We start from the raw sequence: 13540 nt of genomic DNA on the forward strand, positions 1-13540 counted from the left end.
AAGTACTTTAATGAATATGTCTGTATTATTACCAATCTACTCTTATATGATTAAAACTAGTGCGTTCTAATAATATGCATGTTCCATTTTCTTACTTAAATCCATACTGCTCAGTTATGCACCATTTAAGCATTTGCACCATGAAAAAAAAAAAAAAATCAACTTAGTAATTTTTAGTTATATTGGTCATGCTTTGGTTAATGTATATGATTTTCTTGGGTGCAACACACCTTTCCCTTGAGCGCCATCACCTGGAAGAGACCCACCCTGGAAACACCCTCACGCGCATCCACACCCACACCCACTCGCACGCTCTCAATCTATACTTCATTTTTTTTTTCATAAATATTATGAAAATTAATTGGAGTTTGTTGCTATCAATTATGCAACACATAGTATCTCAGGAAAATAAAGATAAGTAGTACTGTACAACTTGAGTAACAACCCCGATATTAAACATGGAATACTTCCAGCCTTCCCCTTTACCATTATCTCTAATTCGAGATAACAGGTCTGCTTTTGTTTGCTATTTTTTTTTTTTTTTTTTTTTCAAAATGTTTCCACCAAATGTAGACATATAAGGATATACAAAATTAATTATTAAAGTATACATTTAATACTTCATGATGAGTTGCTTGGTATAAAATAAAATATAGCTACATAAAAGGTTTCAAGACACCATAGTTACATGGTATTACTCCATCACAAGCCATACAAAAGATAAAATTAAATTTATATATATGTATTTATAGTATATGTATATAAATCTTATGTTACAATTCAGTGATATTCATGATCTGTCAAGTGAGGGTGATGATGGTGGCGCTACAATTTGTAAACATCTACCACTATTGCATAATACATATTGGTTGCATATCGTCACAGCTGCAATTTGCATACAGACTTGAGTACGCTGCAGGAGCCCCCAAGCCCCTCACACATCCCCAGCTTGGAGAGTGGAGGCCCTGCAGGTGGAGGCTCATCCTGAACTGAGTCTGCCTTATCGTTGTAGCAGTTTCTAGATTATGGCAAGATCTTTCCTGCTATTCCCCTGAAAGATTCTGCCAGGTGTAGTCCTACAGACTGTCCTGGAAGACCCTGCCAGGTATATGAAGTCCTGAACACACTCCTGGAAGACCCTGCCTAGTGATGAAGTCATAAGCACACTCCTGGAAGACCCTGCAAGGCATGAGGTCCTCAACACTCTCTTAGAGTATCCTATCAGCTGGTGAAGTCATGAATACTATATTGTGAGACATCCTTGCTACTGTACTGATTAAGATGACAGGCAGCACATTCATCTTCTCCAGAGCACATCATTACAGGATTGTATTTAAAACTACACAAAGCCAATGTTACAGTACATTACATTACATGGCCAATTAGAGTAGTGAGATGGAGAGGAGAAAAAAAAAAAAGAAAGAAAGAAAGAAAAAGAAAAGTCTAATGCCTCCCTCTGGTGTGCATATATCAATAAATGCACACACAACACACATATACAGCAGCATACACAAGGAGACAATACCAAATAACCCTCTGCAGTATGTACCCCTTTTGTAGCACTAAATAGCAATATAAAATTCTCCCAATTAATACATCTTACATTAAATATATGTAAAAAATGCTACAAAGCTAAAATCTTATGACAAAGAGATTTTATAATGCGTAGAAAATAGAATGTTAGTCTCTATAGAGAGAGAGAGAGAAAATTGCATCAGCTAAAATTATTTACTGAAACATTCTGTATCAATGTCTCTTGTTTTCTTTGTATCTTGAAGGCGGTGGGTTTGATGCCACTAGCATGCTTGTACTTCCCTGTCGTGCCAAAGGTTAGATGGGCTTCAGGATAGCATAGGTCAGTAGTCCTGCCAAAGGGGAAAAGATAAGCATTAACAAATATATACATCAGCTTATCTTCTCTTCAGAATAAAGTACATACATCAGTACTACTTTTTTAGAGGCCTAAAGGAACAAACACAATGTGACCTTTGTTTGGGAAATGAAGCTGGTACTATGATAAATCCTTCTGATATAAAATCGTAGTTCTAAAGATTATCCTTATCTGAGAGAGAGAGAGAGAGAGAGAGAGAGAGAGAGAGAGAGAGAGAGAGAGAGAGAGAGAGAGAGAGAGAGAGAGAGAGAGAGAGAGGATAGAGAGAGTAAAGACTTACCAAGGGCATAAGCAAGGACAATTTTGATGTTAGAGCTAAGGTGCAGGTAAGGAGGCACCATTGTGGGCTCATCTTCCCCTAGCGTAGGCATAAGGAGTCCTGCCAAGCATACCACTGCACCAAAAACCAGGAGGAGGCTTGGCCCAGGGTGTGCATGGGTAGGTATGAATGGCTGTTGCTCAAGTCTGTTGCTAGAATGGTGTTCCTGGGGATCCCCTGACCGCACCCTGCCTCGGACGGATTCAAACTTGCCGATGTCGCCTCCACTTTCAGGACTTGGGGACCCAGCTTGTAGGTTGGCAAAGACGTCCTTCTTTCCTATGATCTGTAGAGATCAAGCCACTGGTAGAGCTTTAAGGGCATATTGAGTGATGATAACTTTCTAGATGTCTTTCCACAAATGTGCTGAACCAAGAAAGCATCTGGTTGTCAAACAGATTATGGATCACAGACAATGCCTTCTTACAGTAAAAAAAATATGATGTAGAAGAAATGGATAACATACTGTATAAAAGTATTAATAAAAAGTTATAAAAAGTCATACATGTTTAGTTCCCTCCTCATAGATGATGATGCGCAGACAATCCCTATCCCGAGCTTCATTGAGTGAAAGGTTTGATCTTTTCACAATGATACCCACTGAGCACTTGGCATACAACACACCGCTGCTGGATTCCACATCATAGCACACTGGATTGTTACACAATACTGCAAAGACACACACAATAATATAAAGGATAAAAATGACAAATTACAAATAAAAAATATGCAGTTGACACAAAGCATTCCTTTAAACATTGTCAATTCTCATTTATAAACTTATAGAACCTTTTACAGCTTTCCATATTCATCATATTTACATTTGATACTTTACTTTCAATCTTCTTTCAATCATATTTGCTTATCAATTGCAATTACTAAAATACATATCCAATATGTTCAATCAATAAAAAATAATCTATCAACAATTAATGAAAATCTTATGGGTTGTTAATCAAAATGAATAATGAACCATAATATGAATCAATGTACATCATCATTAAATCCTAACTCAACCTGGTATACGTAAAACATCTTGATGTGTGAACCACCAAGGAACATACCATTGTAGGAAATGTGGAAGTCATACGGGTTGTAGAGTGTGAGGATCTGCCTGTGAGTGTTGATGTCGTCCACATAAAACGTTAATGACTGTGGGAAGACAAAGACTGGAATTCGCCCATCCAGCCCACCGGATTGCATCACCACATTACCTGCAGCCAGAAATAAACATATCATTACTTGTAAGTATGACTAATATTCTAGTACATCACCATGGTACAAGGATGGTTGACAGAATAAATTAAGAATACTATAACCCCATCTAATACACTAAGTATGGGGGTACAAGATGCTGAGGCTACAATTCTGCATTAAAAACTAAATTAATTACGATTATAACTTCATTCAATAAACAAAGTAAGGTGTACAAGATTCTGGAGGTACAATTCTGCATTATAATTATGCAAACAGTGAGAAATACTTCTTATATTCAGTCATAAAAAAAAGGTAACAGTTACAAGATAAGAATTATACCAACATTATCAATATCCTGTATAAGAAATACAATATATAACCAACAGAGGCTTTTTTTCTGAGTATGCAAATATACCTGTTCATCTCATTAAGACACAGTATGCAAATTCAGTGTAAATAATAGAGAATTCTTACACAACAACGCTAAACCAATACTCACAGTCAGGACACTAGACAATCAGTGACAGCTTACTACTACACCCATGTAAATACACCTATATAACCTTATTAGCCACACAACACTACACATATCACTCCAGTACACACCGAGCTCGTAGGAGGACATGCCATCACCTCTACAGACAGCGCAGGGTGAGCGTGAGGGCGGTGGGAACAAAGCAACACCTGGGGGACGCAGTGCTGAGACAAAAGGAAGCACATGGGCACACAAATGATCGCCCTTGAATGTCTGTCGTTAGCTGCGTCTCACAAACTACGTCGCCACTTTAACTTCTCGCTGGGTACTTTTGACACACTACCTTCACCTCCTCACGACGGCCCAGCACAGGCTAGTACTACACTTCTGCGCGTATCACGTAATCTTCAGAGGCCTGATAAATAAATACTCAAGATGTCCACTGTCAACACGAAGCGTACTTACACTGCCTCATAATTCATAATTTTTTGAGGTACTGGTGGACTTAACACACTCAGCTGCTGCCTTGTTCACTTGGTTACTCATGTGCGTGGACTCACCTCAGCCGTGTATCAGATAAAGCAGTAAATTAGGGTCAGGCAGCACCTCTCTCGAGCCACAAAGGATTGTTTTTGAGGAACAGCTGGGCCGTGACGTCACTCTGCCATCAGCTGTTACGTCATCGCCTCACTCGAGGCCAATGGCAACCCGACCACCGCCTCATTTAAAATGCTCCACTTAGATTAGTTACATACTGTACTATATCTAAAAGGACGCAACGTGATAAAAGGTGTCCGGTCATATGCAAAAACTAAACACTATCAGCGAGTTATTATGGTGCGTTAATTTAATAATAATCTTAGCATCATGACAACGATAACAGCAACACGAGAAAAACTTAGCAATAATAACAAAACATTAGTAACAGCAATAATAGTAATGATAATAACAATAATGCCGTGCCGTTGTGAAATCTGATAGTGTTTACCAAGCAGCAACGCGTCAAATTCCTTTCCTAGTGACAGTCTAGGATCTATCCTTTATTATTGCACCATTGCCGGAAAGGATGTACACACGTGGCCTCTGAAGCGTCACACATACAGCAGAAGTTAGTACTCAATGTTACGCCATCACAGAGTAGTCATTTGTGAGAAAGACTAATGGTTATTGTACTCTTGAGATGACAGGACAATGAAATAGCACGTTTCTACCTTCACACACACACAGAGAGAGAGAGAGAGAGAGAGAGAGATCCTGGTTACATGCATACTATAAACATACCTCTTATAACATATTTACTTTCTAATTTTACTTTAGGTTTATCAGCCATTTCTTCAAACTTCTAGTCACTCCTTTGTTGTTGTTTCTTGTCTCTCTTGGTATAAGCTTGCGTTTGCTACTCTGTACGAAACAGACGCAATGAATAAAACCGAATGACGACTACAACATACAAAAGAACACTTGCACGACTATACACACAACACTAGACACAAAGACCACATCAATACAAAGCCGAGAGCGGAGTACACGTCCACCCACAAGGCAGGTCACCTTGTAAGTGTAACCTCTTCTGACCCACAGAACAGCTCGGGCCCTCGGTGCTGACCTGACGACAGCACCCTAGGGACGCCCCCCGCACCTCACCCTGTGTCAGGTCACGCGCCTCTAGAGGTTGCTAAGCTTAGTGGTGTGTCTGTCTGTCTGTTTGTTTATTTGTTTCAAGCCAAGTGTTGTAAATTTCAAGTATTTTATATATATATGAATGTATATATGTTTTTATGTATGTATGTATATGTCAGGTTATGATAGGATAATTGTCTTTCTAGGTATGTGTTGCAAATTTGATGTCTGTGTATATATGTTAGGTTAGAATTGGCGTCTGCATTTTGTATGTTTCTCTCTTTGTTTGTCTGTGTCTGTCTGGTAGCTGGATTAGGTGCGATAAGATTAGAGTTTGGTGTCTATACAATATACAGACATCCATATCTTTGCTTTTCTGTCTGTCTGCTTGATAGATAAGTTAGACATCCATATCTTTGCTTTTCTGTCTGTCTGCTTGATAGATAAGTTAGGCTAGGTGTGATTGTATTACTGTATATGCATATGTCTATTTTCAGTGATTTCAAAGTATTCATGTTGTGTTATTGTGATGAGAAAGGAATTAAGTCAAGCATATACGTATGATTATTATGTGTACTCTTGGCACAATACTTTAGTTAGGCAGGCTGTTATACATGGCACATAGAGCTCTCTCTCTCTCTCTCTCTCTCTCTCTCTCTCTCTCTCTCTCTCTCTCTCTCTCTCTCTCTCTCTCTCTCGGGCATACTGCGAACAGTTATTTAGCTTGTTATGGCTCGTATTCTGAAACGCTTTGCTGTCTCACCACAACCATGGTCTCTCTCAACCATGACCAGAACCACACATTTTTCAAAAGTCGCGGAAATATTGTCAGATTTTCAAAAGTATTTCCCGTCAGTAATGTAGGAATCTTGTTAACTTGTCACTACCTGGAACTATATATATATATATATATATATATATATATATATATATATATATATATATATATATATATATATATATATATATATATATATATATATATATATATATATATATATTTATATATATAAGTAGATAATAAAAAACTCGTAATTTCGACAATTTAAACGTATTTTAAACGTATTGGCGGTTTCCCTGTTAATCATTTGGAATTTTTGTAACCTGCCACTAGATTTGTACAAAGCATCATTAAAAACTCATCATTTAATTAATATAATATCTTTTGGACGTGTTGGAGGTGCGTCATGGAAGTGTTTTTTAATATAGATCCCACTGCGATGCTCATTTGTTACGTGAATATTTGTGACACGTATAGTTATTGCACAAGTAAGTAGTTATGGATGGCTTGTGTGTTTCGCTGGTTTCCGTCTGTTTATCATCTTCTTTTGTATGTTTATATATATATATATATATATATATATATATATATATATATATATATATATATATATATATATATATATATATACACCTGTCTATTTACGTAATTTGTTTGTTACCATCATTATGTGTATTTGTATGTATCTGTTTACGTAATCTACATCTTTTATGTCATCTTCCTTTACGCAGTGTCTGCTGTTTATCATTCTATCCTGTTGTTGCGTCGGATTACCAGCTGCAGCTGCTTTTTAGTGCATCAATAATTTATAACTTTGAGACATTTTTGTGTTCTGTAGCCACCTCCTGCGTTTAAACTGGAATAAAATAGCTACATATATTCTTTATTAATTGCATACTTGTCTGTAGATGTTTATAAAGATTTCATTTCATTACTTTTGGTGTTGTTAATTATTTCAGCACTGCCAAACACTTTATATCAACACTCACACTCATATTTTGGCTGTTGGGGGAAATTTGCATCCAGAAAAACAAAAAAACAATATGTATCACGGAGAAAACAAAAAAAAAAAAAAAAAGTTCAGGGAGGGGAAACTTAAATCGTAGCTTACCTTGGCGCCATCCCAGCATCGCGGCATCACATCATGACAAGGGAAGGAAGGATATAAGAGAAAGCAGCGTGGAAGTAAAATCCTCCTTGTGTGTATTTCCAAATGCTACAACCATACATAATATAAAGAATATATAGTGAATACACCAGCCACCACAGATGCAACACGACACATAGCCCTGGGTTGTCGCCTTTCCTGACACGTGGGACACCAACACGCCAAGTTACAGAAATGAACTAAATGAGGAAGGGGATAATGAAACTCGTAGGCGACACTGAAGGTTTCTATTGGTGTGTCTTCCTGGTGTGGCCTTGACGTAGTGGTGGTATTGTGAACCTCTTAAATCTTGCTAATCTTATCTCTTTGGCGGGGAAATTGGTATAGGTGGATGATATCAGACAAGAAAGATATAGAATATAGATGTTAGGGTTTTCATGATGGTGAAGGTTAGGAGGTATGGTTGGGAGTAGAGGGTAGTGTGTATGTGTGGAAGGGGAGCAGTATAATATGATATAGGCGCGTGTATGTGACAGTCAGACAGAGAAGTTATAGATGTTATTGTGATAGTGGGGTTAAGAGGCGCTGCTGGGACTAGAGAATAGTGTGTGTGTGTGTGTGTGTGTGGAGGGGAGGGTGGAAGAGGACGAGTATAATCTTAAGAAGGGTTTGTGGCAGTGTAATTTTTAAGGAAGGAATGAGTGAGAGAGAGAGAGAGAGAGAGAGAGAGAGAGAGAGAGAGAGAGAGAGAGAGAGAGAGAGAACAGGTAACACGGAAAAATAACAATGTGCACTCATGTAGCAATATATTTCTAAGGAAGGGTGTATCAATGACAATAGTGAAAGGGAAGGAGGTAAGGGAACTCAGGAATGAAAAAAAGAAATTGTAACGCGGAAAAAAAGTCTCACATATTCCTTCCTGCATTCGTAGCCTCATGTGTTCCCTGTTGCATGAGTCATAAAGCTCCTCCTCAGTCTTTTTCCTAGTTACATTCTTTCCTACACTCCAGCCATGACTGAGGAAAAGGCTGTGATATGGAGTACATAATCGAGTTGGCAGTTAATGAAACTTTGAGAGTAATTGAATAAGTAATGGTGGTAATTTAATGAAAGGATACGGATAAGAATTGAGGGAGGGAAGGACGTGAGTATAGGCATAATAAGGTAAGCAGTTAATGAGACTGGGGTATGGATGGGAAGCGAAGGGAGAACACGAGTGGCTTACGAAATTATGGGAAAACTTTATGAATGTTGATAATAGGAAAGAAAAACATGAGTAAGCAGTTGTTAATGAGACTTTGGGGGATACAATAAGTTATGGTTGGTAGTTTAAAGAATGGGTATGGATGGGAAGCGAAGGGAGAACACGAGTGGCTTACGAAATTATGGGAAAACTTAATGAATGGTGATAATAGGAAAGAACAACATGAGTAAGCAGTTGTTAATGAGACTTTGGGGATACAATAAGTTATGGTTGGTAGTTTAAAGAATGGGCATAGATGGGAAGCGAAGGGAAAACACGAGTCGCTTACGGAATGATGGGAAAACTTAATGAATGGTGATAACAAGAAATATCATGAGTTATATAAAGTAGTTAGTGAGATCAGCCCCTCTTACTAATCCCACCTTACTCAACGTGTTAGGGACTTGTTATGGTGCCAGCAGCCCCTTACTGCATGTCACACGAGGAAACATACAGTGAGGCAACTTAACATCATAAAGATTCCATCAGCCCAAGGAGTCTTTATATCACCAAGTCCATAACATTTGAGCTACTCCATATTAGTCACAAAGAAAATGGTAAGTTGTCCAGCCTCGAAGAGTGAATACGTAGATATAAAAAATAAAGTGTGAGATAGAGAGTGAGTGCTGTTGGCAGGTAAGGACAAGTGAGCAGCGAGGTGCAGGTGGAGGGCAGGCTGGGGACTAATTAAAGGATAAGTTGTGGGCGTGGGCGGGCCAGGTGAAGGCAGAATCATCACACCTGTACTCTACCGAAGGAACCCTGGAAGAGAGAATGTTATTGTTATCATTATCATTCTCATCATCATTATTGTTATTATCATTATTATTATTGGAAAATATAATATGAAACTCTCTCTCTCTCTCTCTCTCTCTCTCTCTCTCTCTCTCTCTCTCTCTCTCTCTCTGTGTGTGTGTGTGTGTGTGTGTGTGTGTGTGTGTGGTGTGAATATATGAACTGAGAAAGATAAGAAGTAACAGGTCCATTTCTAGAAGAGAGAGAGAGAGAGAGAGAGAGAGAGAGAGAGAGAGAGAGAGAGAGAGAGAGAGAGAGAGAGAGAGAGAGAGAGATCTAACGTAACCTAACCTCGCACACATAAGTCATTTAACATACCACTCATAAAAAAAAAAAAAACTTTCCTTAAAATTTTCCGAGATTATCCCAACCCAACCCAACCCAACTAAACCTAACCTAACCTAAGAACACAGACTAACTACAGGACCTTAAAATGTAGCTATATATTCCTCACCCCGTGGAAATGTGGCTGTAGAACTTGACTCAATCTCTTGGGGGCGACGTCACGTGATCTGGCCAGTAGCGCCGCCGCCAGCTCGTACTGCAGGGACAAGTGGGACGGGGTCAGCTCAGGTCATTAAGGTCAGGAGGGTGAGGGAGGAGGGTGGGAGCGGCGGTCGTTGTGTGGAGGGATTAGAGAGGCAGTGATGGGGGAAGAGGGACGGTCGGGTGATGGTTTTAGAGGAGGAGTGAGAGGGAGAGAGCAGTGAGGTAGGCCAGTAGGAGGAACAGCAGTAAGAAAAGGAAAATAAAGAATAATATTATAGTAGTGGTAGGGAGAGGAGGAAGAGGGGATAAAAGAGGAGCAGTATAGTTGTAGGAAGGGGAAGTGGAGGAGAAAGAGTAAGGAATGATTTGTAGTAGTAGTGGTAGTGGTGGTATTAGGAAGAAGAGGAGGGACAAGGAAAAAGAGCAGCAGTAGTAGTAGTAGTAGAAGGAAGAGTAAGTGGATGAGAAAGAGTAGGTATAGTAGTAGTAGTGGTGGTGGTGGGGAAAGGTGGAGGAAAAAAAAAGAAAGAAAAGGAGGAGCGGCAGTAGTATATAGTATAGGAAGAGAAGTGGAGGAGAAGAAAGGGTAGGGTGTGGATTTTAGTATAATAGTGGTGGCGGTAGGAAGAGGAAGAGGAGAAATATAAAAACTAGGTATATATCACAGTATGTTCAGTATATGTTAATGTATATCAGCCATAACATATCGCCATTCTTGCTACCATTACTTTTGTTGTACACACACGTAGTTGTTACACCACAATGAGCAGACAGGAATGGCAGCAAGTGTTATGATTACTTGTCTTTATTACTATTACTATAACTATAAGGACAGTACTAATCTTAGCGTTACACGTGAACTAACAATCTATGGTTTCTCTTCCGTGAAATACCATACCGGTTGGCAGTCCTGCGGGAGAGATAGAGAGATAAGCAAGGACATGAGTAGATATTAGTAAAGTATCAGTATCTTTATAAAGCATCACATAGAATTAATAAATGCATCAATATCCGCTTAAGATTTATCACACAATGTTTAGTAAAGAAAAAGAACACGTTACGAGTCATCAAACATCAACAAACTACTATAGGAAGACAAAAGTGTGTTAGAAATAGCGCTAATGTGTGAGTGAGTGAGGAAGGAGGAAGAGAGGAAAAATATTTGCTGTGTGTTAAATGATAAGAAAAAATCATTCATTACGAGTCATCAAACATCAACAAACTGCTGTGGGAAGATAAAAGTGTGTGAGTGAATGAGTGAGAAAGGAAGAGGTGGAGGAAGTGGAAAAATGTTTGCTATGACTTAAACACTCCCAATGAACGAGAGAAGATAAATTCTGATAAGAAGATGGAAAACAAGAGTAACACAACCCATGCTGACACACACACACACACACACACACACACACACACACACACACACACACACACACACACACACACACACACACACACACACAAGACAAACAAGCTCAAACACAAACTACATTACGCAAAGCACTCTTATATTTCCTCAACACTAACAACACAAACAATATCAAGAAGAGTGCAACAACACAAGCCAAAGGTACTGAAACGAATATACAACACACACACACACACACACACACACACACACACACACACACACACACACACACACACACACACACACACACACACACACCAGAAACATGTCAAACAACTTCATCACAAACTACATTGCACAAACCTTCCCTCATATTCCTTCAACACTAACTAACAGACAATGTAGAGAAGTAATGAGGCGAATTTACCAAGAAGTACGACAGTTTCCATCACCAAGACAAAAAGTAATGAGGGAATGTGTGTAGAAGTATCACAGTTTCCTTCACCAAGACACAACCTTCACCTTTCCGTTCCACTAAGAAGCTTCAAGTGTCGCCCCAAAATGCATCCAAATCTTCGTAATCCTGAACGTCACTTTTTCGATTAAACTTTGACATGGAAGGTTGTGACGAGGGGAATGTGGAAGCAAGTTGACGGGTCGGCTTGCTATTCCTCCCAACCACCACCACGCACGCCCACGCTAATTGTATGCGCTCACTGGAGGTTTGTGGGCGGCGAGGGTGTGGGTGGGTGTCATTTTCATTGTGTTAAGTGTTTATTTTGTGGTATTTCAAGTAATTATCGAAGGTTAATCTCGTTTTCTTTTTGTTTTTGGTGTCTTAAGATTTTGAAAGACCACAAATGATTAGTTAGATAAATACGCTCTCTCTCTCTCTCTCTCTCTCTCTCTCTCTCTCTCTCTCTCTCTCTTACACCAGACGTATAAAGTTAGTAAGTTGACGAAACGTTTTAAAATATGTAAAGAAATCGTGGTTTATGTTGTTTTCCTTTATATAAGTCTAATATACATTTTTGGGGTCTGTTTTCTAAGATGTGAGTGAAGAAAATGTTGCGTTTCTTTCCTCATTTACGTGACAATTTATTTCACGTTATTTAGATTTTGCAAGATTTTAAGTTTTTTTTTCCTCATCGCACAGAAAATAAGTGGATTCTAAGAGAGAGAGAGAGAGAGAGAGAGAGAGAGAGAGAGAGAGAGAGAGAGAGAGAGAGAGCGCCTGAGCTATACCTACGCAGTGTCTAAATATTCCAGACGAAAGGATGCACAAGACGTATTCACATTACCACGACCATTTCATCTCATCCCTCGTTTTTTTAATCCCTTCTCGTCTCTCTGCCCACCTTTGGCTTGGCGGGAGTGTTTCTTTCACCCTTCAGTGTTATCGCGGTTAATGTGCCACGGTCTTCGGGGAAAGCAAGTAAGAGACGCGACCAACAGATAGATATGAGGAAACATGTTGAAAAGAGAGTAATTTTTGCTTCTGGTCTTATCGCTTTTCGTCTTGTGAGAGTAATGAGTGTGTGGACGGACTGTGTGGCGATTACTCTCTCTCTCTCTCTCTCTCTCTCTCTCTCTCTGGTTATTTATTTACTTTTTTTATCAGTATCTCGTTTTCTTGGAATGCCAAAGCTGCAGTCTACCTTAAAAACAGAAAACGAGAGCTTGTGTGTTTACCTTCAAAGGGGACAGAAAAAGAGAGTGGGGACAGATAAAACGGAATAATTCTAGTGGACGGGAAGGGACGCGGAGGTGAAAGTAATAATTGTAAAAGTAATAAATGTAAAAGAGACTCCAAGAAAATTATGCTTCTTAAGAAATTGTGGTTTTCTTTTATTGTATATCGTTTTTTTTTCTAATGTAGTGTTTGAAAGAGAGAGAGAGAGAGAGAGAGAGAGAGAGAGAGAGAGAGAGAGAGACATTATATTCACCATAGGAAACTACAGTTATTCCTCTGATTTCTATACATACGATGATCACAACACGATATTCTACACAGCCATTAATAATCAAGCAGAATAGATGATGATGCTACAGAAAGGAGATAATTGTTTGCAGCTAACCGACACACAGAAGAGAATGACAAACAACGAATTAGAATATAGATTTACTTACCAGGGGGTGTTTCTGAGGTGGCAGTTGCGTGGAGGAGGAGGAGGAGGAGGAGAAGGAGGAGGAGGATGGGGAGTAAAAGGAAGAGGCAGAGGAGGAGGGAAACACAGGAACAAATAATGAGCAACACTTTATCACATTCAGCTC

General features: G+C 39.1%; 1 protein-coding gene and 1 long non-coding RNA gene across 5 annotated transcripts; both read right to left on the bottom strand.

The window, feature by feature from the left end:
- Positions 1 to 600: 600 nt before the first annotated feature.
- Positions 601 to 5273, bottom strand: LOC123510990 (motile sperm domain-containing protein 1-like). 4 transcript variants are annotated; one of them, XM_045266581.1, is made up of 5 exons: positions 5164 to 5273; positions 3275 to 3424; positions 2716 to 2879; positions 2172 to 2496; positions 601 to 1865 (listed from the first exon to the last, which is right to left on the bottom strand). In XM_045266581.1, exons 1-5 carry the CDS (start codon positions 5210 to 5212, stop codon positions 1831 to 1833), a joined length of 723 nt encoding a protein of 240 aa, XP_045122516.1. In that variant the 5' UTR covers positions 5213 to 5273; the 3' UTR covers positions 601 to 1830. The 4 variants fall into 4 exon arrangements, with proteins under 4 accessions (XP_045122516.1, XP_045122519.1, XP_045122518.1 ...); XM_045266584.1 differs by lacking the exon at positions 5164 to 5273 and adding an exon at positions 4443 to 4588; XM_045266583.1 differs by lacking the exon at positions 5164 to 5273 and adding an exon at positions 4348 to 4372.
- Positions 5274 to 8127: 2854 nt separating this feature from the next.
- LOC123510991 lies at positions 8128 to 13409 on the bottom strand. The gene is made up of 4 exons (XR_006676676.1): positions 13397 to 13409; positions 10784 to 10828; positions 9884 to 9970; positions 8128 to 9396 (listed from the first exon to the last, which is right to left on the bottom strand). It is a non-coding gene; the product is annotated as an uncharacterized LOC123510991 (long non-coding RNA).
- Between the last annotated feature and the right edge of the window lie 131 nt (positions 13410 to 13540).

This window comes from Portunus trituberculatus, chromosome 30, assembly GCF_017591435.1.
Source record: "Portunus trituberculatus isolate SZX2019 chromosome 30, ASM1759143v1, whole genome shotgun sequence".
Classification (NCBI taxonomy): Eukaryota; Metazoa; Arthropoda; class Malacostraca; order Decapoda; family Portunidae; genus Portunus; species Portunus trituberculatus.

Bases quoted from the DNA above. Each gene is read 5' to 3' on its own strand.
- LOC123510990 (XM_045266581.1), bottom strand. From the start codon at position 5,212: ATGGCTGATAAACCTAAAGTAAAATTAGAAAGTAAATATGTTATAAGA. The intron at 3,425-5,163 runs GTATGTTTATAG...TTCTGGCTGCAG, and splicing joins AAGTAAATATGTTATAAGAG to GTAATGTGGTGATGCAATCC. The intron at 2,880-3,274 runs GTATGTTCCTTG...GTGTCTTTGCAG, and splicing joins CTTCCACATTTCCTACAATG to TATTGTGTAACAATCCAGTG.